At 39.8% G+C, this 9,857-nt stretch overlaps 1 protein-coding gene across 1 annotated transcript; it reads left to right on the plus strand.

Moving 5' to 3' along the window:
* Positions 1-1,105: 1,105 nt before the first annotated feature.
* asb15a (ankyrin repeat and SOCS box containing 15a) lies at positions 1,106-4,789 on the plus strand (the record flags this gene model as incomplete). The annotated part of the gene is given in 10 exon segments (XM_084169308.1): positions 1,106-1,193; positions 1,454-1,585; positions 1,777-1,935; positions 2,064-2,176; positions 2,180-2,209; positions 2,213-2,309; positions 3,209-3,380; positions 3,668-4,208; positions 4,309-4,462; positions 4,614-4,789. Coding segments are annotated over 10 exon segments (1,662 nt in total).
* Between the last annotated feature and the right edge of the window lie 5,068 nt (positions 4,790-9,857).

Consider the following 9,857-nt stretch of genomic DNA (forward strand, 5'->3'; position numbering starts at 1 on the left):
GATTTTTGTCATTTAGCAGACGCTCTTATCCAGAGCGACTTACAGGAGCAATTAGGGTTAAGAGCCTTGCTCAAGGGCACATCAACAGATTTTTCACCTAGTTGGCCTTGGGGATTAGAACCAGCGACCTTTCGATTACTGGCACTACGCTCTTAACCACTAAGCTACCTACCGCCGATGTGTGCACAATTACAATAACAATTTAATATGATACCTTTCAGAAAATGGTATGTAACATAAACATACTGTTCACAAGTAGGCTATGGTGTAATGTAATGTTTTGCCTTGTGTGGTAGGTTTTGTGGGTTTTGACACTCTCATGTAGATGTCATAACCAGTCATAAAATAACGCAATATATGTCACAACAGGTCTAAATATATGTGTTATGACAGTGTTATGACCATATTATGGCAGGTTATGGCAAGTTATGTCAGCTGTTATGACATATGACATGGTTATGACCGTGTTATTATGCTGGGTGTCATGTAAAGTCTTATCGTTTTATGTAAATTATGAACCAGGTTGGATAGCCATTCTTCGCAAAATTATATTACATTGGCCCACTAAATGAATACACAGCCAACGCAAAGCAAACCATGGCTTTGTATCTCACACTACTGATGTACTGTATACAAACAAACTTTGCAATGAAAATGCATAAATCCCACATGCGACCCGTGATAAGACTATGCAATTAATAATGACAAAGTCCTCTGTAGCTCAATTGGTAGAGCATGGCGCTTGTAACGCCAGGGTAGTGGGTTCGATCCCCGGGACTACCCATACGTAACAATGTATGCACACATGACTGTAAGTCGCTTTGGATAAAAGCGTCTGCTAAATGGCATATTATTATTATTAAAGTGTTTATCTGACTGCATAACGATGATTTAGCAATATGCAAGCAGGACTATTGATGAGTTACAGTAATAAGCTATCAAGAAATATCTGAGAATTGAATACTTTATGCAAGTATTTCATATCATTGTAAAATGAATGATTACATTATACAAGGCATGAACATAAATTACAAGGCATTACTGGCATTAACAAAGCATTCATAATCTGGACATCATCAGAGAGGGAGAGAGAGACAAGGAAACCATGGCTTGTGCCAAGGCCCATAGATCATGGGAGAGAGAGAGTGTCAATATCACCTCTACTATCCAGAGGTGTGATAGAACGTGGGATGGTAAGAGCAAACAGATAATTCAGCATTCCTGAGAAACACAAAATAATCCTTGCATACAGTTGAGAAGATTCATTTTGGGGGCTGGGCCGGCTCTACACCATTTTATGTAGCTTAGATGAATCATGTCCAATTACTTGACAACAGAAAACTGCTAGGAATCTGTGGACTGATATTGAATGACTGAATGACTGATACTTCATCATAAGACACTAGTGCTCCTGTGAAAAGTAATCATTCTTTCTGGTACATTCTCCACCTAGGTGACATACTCACCCTCCAAGAGCTGTCAGAATTTCAAGCAGGCTTCAGTAATGCAGATGACAGGGGCTGGTACCCTCTGCACAAGGCAGCTGTCCAACCTCTGGTGAAGATGCTGGAGATAGTGTTGTATGGTAGGCTATTACAGAGTAATCACCTCATGGGCTGCATATCTGGACACGTACTGCATATCTCATAAATCTGCTGGCATAGATGTGGATATTTACTGATTTATGGGCCACATGACTTGTTTGGTTTTGTTGGACGTGCCCCTTGTATGTGATAACTGGAACTGGTTCCTGATCTTTTGGGTTGTGTCCAACAGCGTCTTTTAGGTTGTCCCTGGAGGAGAAGACAATGGAGGGAGAAACATTGCTAACTCTAGCAGCTATGGCTGATCTGGTGGACTATGTGAAGATGCTACTTGAACATGGAGCGTCTCCACATAACACCAACAGCAAGAAAGAAACCCCTCTACTGCTAGGTATTAGTGAAAGGTATAAAGTCTGTGTCCTTGGCATCCTTGTTGTCACAACAAGTACCATTGTTGAAATGACTCCTACCATATTGTTCCCCTGATATTCAACAGTTGTTGTGATTTCTCCCGGTCAGCTGTTAGATTTGGGTCGTATGAAATGGCATCTGCCCTGATCACGAGAGGAGCCTGTGTGGAGCAGGTCTGTCTGAAGCAGTCGACTGCCCTGCACAAGGCCGCAAAGGTAGGCTGATCTGATATCATGGAGCTGTTGTTGGAACATTGAGGCCAGGTCAATGAGATACATCAAGACGGCGTGACTCCAATGGCCATTGCAGCAGAGCACGCCCACTCAGAGGTTCTAGAGATCCTTATTCACAATGGTGAGTAGGTAAAAGCACGATAGCTCCAGTTTGCCCTCTGATAGGCTAGAGCTAGATAGAACTTTCAACATATTGCATAAACCAACCCAAACACAGAGTCATATATACAGAGAGTTGGGCCAATGCGGTTTCTGTCGAATGTTCAGAGAGCGCCACTTTCTCCTCCATAGCCGTTGCTAAGTGATAATTGATGCTTCCGCATTGTGAAGATGTCCAGTGAAAGCAGATATGCAATTTTATTAACACCAAAACACAGTACCGACTTGGATACACATTATCCCAAATGCTAATCAATAAAAACTTCTGTTAAATTCGCTGCTCTGTTTTACTTGTTTACAGCAAAACAGGGAATTGTTGGAGGCACTCTCGTATTGTTACGTCACCAAAATGTTGAGAATAAAGGCACTAACATGGCGTCCGCTCTAAAAACCTGGCCAATCTCTCTTAATATATGGCTCTGCCCAAACCCTTCAGACACTTGAGGTGCGTTTAGACAAGCAGCCCAATTCTGATCTTTTTTTCACTAATTGGTATTTTGATCAATCAGATATGCTTGAAAAATATCTGATGTGAAAAGATCTGATGTGATTGGTCAAAAGACCAGTTAGTGGAAAGAATATCAGAATTGGGCTAATTGTGTGAACGCAGCCAAATGCCTATTGGGTGATTTGGGACATTGGGAGAATCTCAATTGAATTTCCTTGATTTCTCATGTCTCCTCTCCTTCGCCTTCTCAAAACCCATTGGACAGAGGGGAGGGACATCTGACCTTTTCATCCAATGGGTTTTGAGGTGGTGAGGAGAGAGGACGCGACAAATTAAGGAAATACAATTGAGATTCTCCCATTGTCTGAGAAATTACAATAAGCAGAAGCTGGATTTCCTCTCCCTACAACTAGGTGGCGATGTGAATGCACATGCGCCCAATGGGGACAGTGTGCTGTATGATGCTGCACAATCTGGGAATCCAGACTGTATAGACCTACTTCTGCGACATGGAGCCAACCCCAATGTACCTAGCCTGTGCTCAGAGCTACCCATTCATCGAGCAGCATATGAGGGCCATTACCTGTGAGTACAACCTGTGAGTACTCTAACCTAGAGTCCAGAGGAGGCTGGTGGGAGGAGCTATAGGAGGACAGGCTCATTTTAATGGCTGGAATGGAATAAATGGGACGGTATCAAACATATCAAGCATATGGAAACCATTCCAGCCATTACAATGAGCCCGTCCTCCTATAGCTCCTCCCACCAGCCTCCTCTGCAAGAGTCCATTGTTTATCTTTAAAATAAAGAAGTGCAGAATGTAGTTCTAAGGAGAACTACTTTACTGATCGGAGTTAACATTTCTCTATCAGGGCACTGACAATTTTTATTCTGATAACCACTAGAAGGGCAATCAGACTTTCAGGCCAGAGTCCCGTTCACTCTGCAGTCGACAGAGGCCATGTACAATGCCTGGAGCTACTCGTGGAAAAGGGCTTTGATGTCAACTCTCTCCTAGACTTTCACATCTCTGAAGACTATGGAGACATGAGAAAAAGTGCATTGTACTTTACTGTCTCTAATGGAGACGTGACCTGCACTGAAATGCCGCTGAACGCAGGAGCCAAACCTGACCTGGACCCTCTATGCTGCCTCCTGGTGGCGGTGAGAGCTGGGAGGTATGAGATTGTGAAGCTGCTTTTGTCCAGACAGGCAGACATCAATTGTTACTTTGCCGTGATGAGTGACACAGTGTTTCCCCCGGCTCTGCAGTACTGCCTGCGGGACGAAATGATGATGCGTCTGCTGCTCAACAACGGCTATGACGCAGATAAATGTTTCTGCTGTAACCATGACAGCACCTGGGATGACCTGAGTGATCAGACTGATTCCGATTATCAAGAACAAGTTTCTGTGAGTTATAATTTGAAATCCAGAAACTTTCATAAAATCCACATATTAACGATTGTAATAAATGCCCTAACAAATCTATTTTGTCATCCCTGTCATCCAGTTCTGTCATTTCATCAGCGTTTCCTGGCTGGTGCACTTGGCTGGGAGAGCTGTGTGGATCCTTCTGGACTACGTCAGTCACATGCCTCTCTGTCCAAAGCTGAGACAGATCCTGGAGAAGCACAAAGAGTGGCCTCAGATCTGCTGCATATTAGGTGAGTAGTTTGATTAAATTCAAAGGAAAAAACAAGATAAATGTGTAGGCAATGCAATGGCCATGAGTAGGGGGACATGACCCACTAAAAACACAGACTACCCTTGCTACTGAACCTGAAACGTCTCTTCTGTCTTACTTCTCTGACCAAGCGAAACCCCGTTCACTGACACATCTGTGCAGACTGGTGATCAGGAAACAGATGACTTCAAAGAGACTGGGGCATCCAAACATCAGGGACTCTGCCCTCTTCCCACCCAGACTGAAGGAATACCTATTCTACAAAGAACATGATTTGTATGGCAAAATGATATGTATGGACAAGTGAAAGTCTGTTGTGTTTCATGGTTAGGGTGAGGCACACTGAAATTGTTCACTTAAGGAAGGAGGGATGATGGTTCTTATGGTAAATGAGGGCATTTACTTGGATTCAGAATAAGAATATGTGCATTTATTTTATTTAGAAAGAGACTAGACCACTTAACTATGAGAAAAATGTTCTGTATTCATAAACCCGTCTTAGACGTATACATTCATTTTGCAAAATCGTTTTTCAATAATTTATTTATTTTCATTTACTGTTTGGCTTTGCTTTTATAGTGAATCCAATGCATGGCAAGAAGAGTCATTACATGTTGCTGTTTTTTATTTTTTACTTCTGTTATATTGTTAGTACTGAAACTGACACCTGTCTAGATGTTGGCTATGTAATCAAATATTTTGATTATCAAAACATTGAGGTTTATACTGATTACTGACTCCACTTGATAGCTGCATGGAACACCACAACACTTCAGGAGTGAAGTGGAATGACCTGCATTCCTCAAGTGACAGATAATGAAAGCAGGTCAACTCTAATTATAACCATATATTGCCTGGAGGGCAAACAACAAACATGCACTCTATCCTGATAATGGCAGACCTCTGACTTCCATGTGACAAAATGATACCAAGTTACCACCAGAAATGATTTTATATGGATTGAAAATGCAAAATACAAAACAGGAGCCATTGAGTAGGTAGCATACTTCAAACAGTCAATGGACTTCCTGAGAGTTTCTTAGACGTTTCACTGTCCACCCCAATATGTTGTAATCTTCCACTAGAGGGCAACGTTAGTATTTATGCTATACACCTATGCTCACTAGTATGCGGAACCCATGGAACTGTCTGGGGGGAATTTGGGACCTTGCTCAATCTACTCAACATTGGTAATGGCCTGGTCTTGTTTGGGTAGTCACTGGCATAGATATTAGATAATTGTCTGTAGGCTATTATATCATATTACAATATGTACTGCTTAATGTTCTTTTCCATTTGATTCAAATGTATTATATGCACCTTCATACCATTTGTAGTTACCAATTGTGCTGAATGATTTTAGTTCAGCACCGGAGAATATTGCTACTACATAATTTCCTAGTGAATGGCAGGTACATAACATTACATAAAATTACATAAAAATACATACCAACACATGTCTGGGCTCAGGAGTCATCCATAATTGGTTGAGATAAATTGGTGAACTAGAGATTAGTAACTTAGACCCTTTACATTTTCACATGGACACAGAGGTGCTGAAGGACAAAGGCTAAGCCATACTAAGTCAGGTTATGAGTCATATTTACATTAGACTTAAAATAATGAAGGAGTCCAATTATGTCACTTAAACTAGCACACTACAGCCACATTACATTTACATTTACGTCATTTAGCAGACGCTCTTATCCAGAGCGACTTACAAATTGGTGCATTCACCTTATGATAGCCAGTGGGACAACCACTTTACAATTTAGTTTTTATATTTTTCCAATTTTTAAATTTTTAGAGTATACTTTTAAAGCCACATGACATCATCTTACTCCTAATGAAAGCTTGTTAGGAGAGCTCCATGGTAATTGACCACTATGGTTACTGTTACCTCTTGCATTGACAACAGGACAACACACCAGGGTCATTCTTGAATTGTGGTGGCATTTGGGCATTGCATTTAAAAAATAAAATAAAAACCTGGATTGTTTTATTTATTTAAATATATTTTGGTATATCTTCCCATATTTTACCATTATGTTAACACTGTGCCACCAGAAGTAGTAGTAACACCAATGGCAGTAACACCAATGACACATTGATGATTTTCTTAAATGGAGGCCACAGTTGATCTAAAATAATTAACCCTTTAAAGAATAATTTACTAAAGTGATGTGATTAATCACTTTGCTCACAATGTCATTTGCTCACAATGTAACACCAAAGACACTTTGTATTAGACACACCAAATTATCAATGGATTCCTCAAATTTATGACATACTAAAAGGGTGTGATTAGCTAATAACTTTCGTTAACATAGACCCCCTCCCCCGATAACAGTTTGCCACTGGAGAGAATGCTTAAGATCCTTGTATATCATTGTAATGAGTGATTTTCAATTACACAAAACATAGGGACACATTATACTTTTAAACAAAATAGTTACTTAAATAGCCTTCTTTTCCCCCCCTCAGCTTTAATATTGCAGATAGATTGTGGGTTCCATCAATGTAATTGTTTGCATCATTTCTAATCCCCTTTATTATAGAAATATATTTATACTGAACAAAATTATAAACGCAACATGTAAAGTGTTGGTCCATGTTTCATGAGCTGAAATAAAATATCCCTGAAAATATCCCATTTGCACAAAAAGCTTATTTCTCAAAATTTTTGAATCCCTGTTAGTGAGCATTTCTCCTTTGCCAAGATATTCCATCCACCTGACAGGTGTGGCATATCAAGAAGCTGATTAAAGAGCATGATAATTACACAAGTGCATCTTGTTCTGGGGACAATAAAAGGCCACTCTAAAATGTGCAGTTTTGTCGCAGAACACTATGCCACAGATGTCTCAAGTTTTGAGGGAGCGTGCAATTGGCATGCTGACTGTAGGAATGCCCATCAGAGTTGTTGCCAGATAATTTTATGTTAATTTCTCTACCATAAGCCACCTCCAAGTCGTTTTAGAGAATTTGGCAGTACGTCCAACCGACCCTCACAACTGCAGACCACGCCAGCCCAGGACCTCCACATCCGAGTTCTTCACCTACAGCATCGTCGGAGGCCCTTCTGTGGGGAAAAACTAATTCTGATTGGCTGGGCCTTGCTCCGAAGTGTGTGGGCCTGGCTCCTAAGTGGGTGGGCCTATGTCCTCCCAGGCCCACCCATGGCTGCACCCCTGCCCAGTCATGTGAAATCCATAGATTAGGGCCTCATTTATTTATTTCAGTTGACTGACTTTCTTATATGAACTGTAACTCAGTAAAATCATTGAAATTGTTGCGTTTATATTTTTGGTCAGTATATATTTTCCTTCTTCATTATTTTCCCCTAACCCTACCATCCCTCCCCCAATCAGAGTAAACTAATTGACAACAAGACTTCTATTTCCATCTTATACATACTATATATATTTTACGGACATGGGACATTTTACACTAGTTATAGTATCTTTTTTAATCCCACCCTTCAGCTATTATTATATTATCGATCGATTGACTATGGCTTTTGAAGTCACCCAGCAGTGCTATTTGCAGAGTTAGTTTTAGGTAAATGTCGTGATTTGACAAGTTAAATATTGGCAGTACCAAAAAAAAGTGATCTAATGATTCTGTCTCTTTACAGCAAAATCTGCAGAGCTGGGATAATTGTATCCCCAATATACATAATATTCGATTGGTTTCAATTTTTTTAAATAATAATTTAAATAGGTAACACTGAATTTTAAGGGGTCCTTATTACAGTGTAATTACATATGTCAATGTGTTGTAGGTTAAAAACTTCAACACAAGAGAGAGAAAGTAAGTTTTCCATGCAATTTGTTTTGCTTTTTTAGATACATGAATTCTGCTGGACAATTTATCATAGGTAGTTAGCTAGTGTTTGCTAGCTAGCTAGCCTAGTGTTGGCTAGCTAGCTAACATTAGCTAGCTAGCTAGCAAACTTTAGCTGGCATTTTTGTTGGGCCTACCGACTAGGCTAACTAGCTAGTTACCATCTACAGAATAGACTTTCCATGGACTCCGTTTATTTATTTTCTATTAGCTAGCACACTAGCTAGTTTTCTAACCTTGACTAGCTAGCTAGCAAATATGCCATGGTCACTACTCGCTAGCTAACTAGCTAGCTAGCTAATGTTAGCTGGGCTCAATGGTCTTATCTTCTCTGAACCTTGTTCTCAGGGTATCCGTTACCCAAGGGTATTACGTGAGACCCAGCATGTCAACTTTAGCTAGCTAGCTACTTACTTGTGTCAACACACTATAGCTGTGTTCGAATACCCATACTAACATACTGTATAATACATACTTAATGAGTATATACTATATACTATTCGTTGGTTTTAGTGTACTGTAAACAAACCGTATCCTTTCAGTTGAGTGTACTAGCGCTTCGCCTGTCTACCGGAAGTTGATGCTGTTGCTATGCAACATCTTGCTAGCTTCTTATCATAACAAATTACTAGTTAGACATCTTACGACTTCATTAACAATATCCATTGAGAACGCACAACAATAAACGTTGGGTAATTAGTTAGATAGCATATAGTTAATATACTGGCAAGTTCGATGTATTAGCAGCCAAGTAATGTTAGGTAGCTAGCTAACACACCGGTACATACAAGCAACTGCTGTAATGATATGCTATACGGTTCGTAAGGGTAGCGTAGCTAACTAATTGTCAGCCAACATAACGTGTAACGTAACTTATTTGAAAAGTAATTACTTCATTACATTGCTCAACATTTTCTTAACATTTGTCATAATTAGTTAAAGCAATGAATTTGTATCCTCTCTTGTTGGACTTCAGCTGCATATTTTCCGCCATTTTCTTCAAATCTGAAAATGTTGTGAAGCCACGCCCATTTTCTAAATAATTACTTTATGGGCCCTAAAAGAACAGAAATAGTGTCCACTGCTTGTATGCTTTGTATTTTGGCGAATGTAGTACAACATCCAGGAACTTTTGGCATACTAACTATATCCATACACATACTCAATTTGCATCACAAATAGTATGCTTAGTACGGTTAGTATGAGTTTTCAAACACAGCTTATGAGTAACTTTAGTTCCTTTTCAATGTAGCTAAACACGAACTAACATATTAGTGTTAGCAAGCACTATTATTGCTAGCTGGATAACACAACAACTAGCTAGGTAGCTAACTAGGCCTGGCTAGCTATATGCCTAAACTATAGAAATCATGATGATGATAACTAGGGGTAATGTAGAGTGTCTATGCTAAATTGTCATACATTCTTCTTCTCTACCACATATTCCCACAAGGTCTCTGACTCCAGTATGGGAAAATTCTTACAAAAAAGAAAAAGATGAAGACAGAGTTGTCGATTTCCATTGTTAA

The sequence above is a fragment of the Coregonus lavaretus genome (assembly GCF_964263955.1).
Source record: "Coregonus lavaretus genome assembly, chromosome: 9".
Classification (NCBI taxonomy): Eukaryota; Metazoa; Chordata; class Actinopteri; order Salmoniformes; family Salmonidae; genus Coregonus; species Coregonus lavaretus.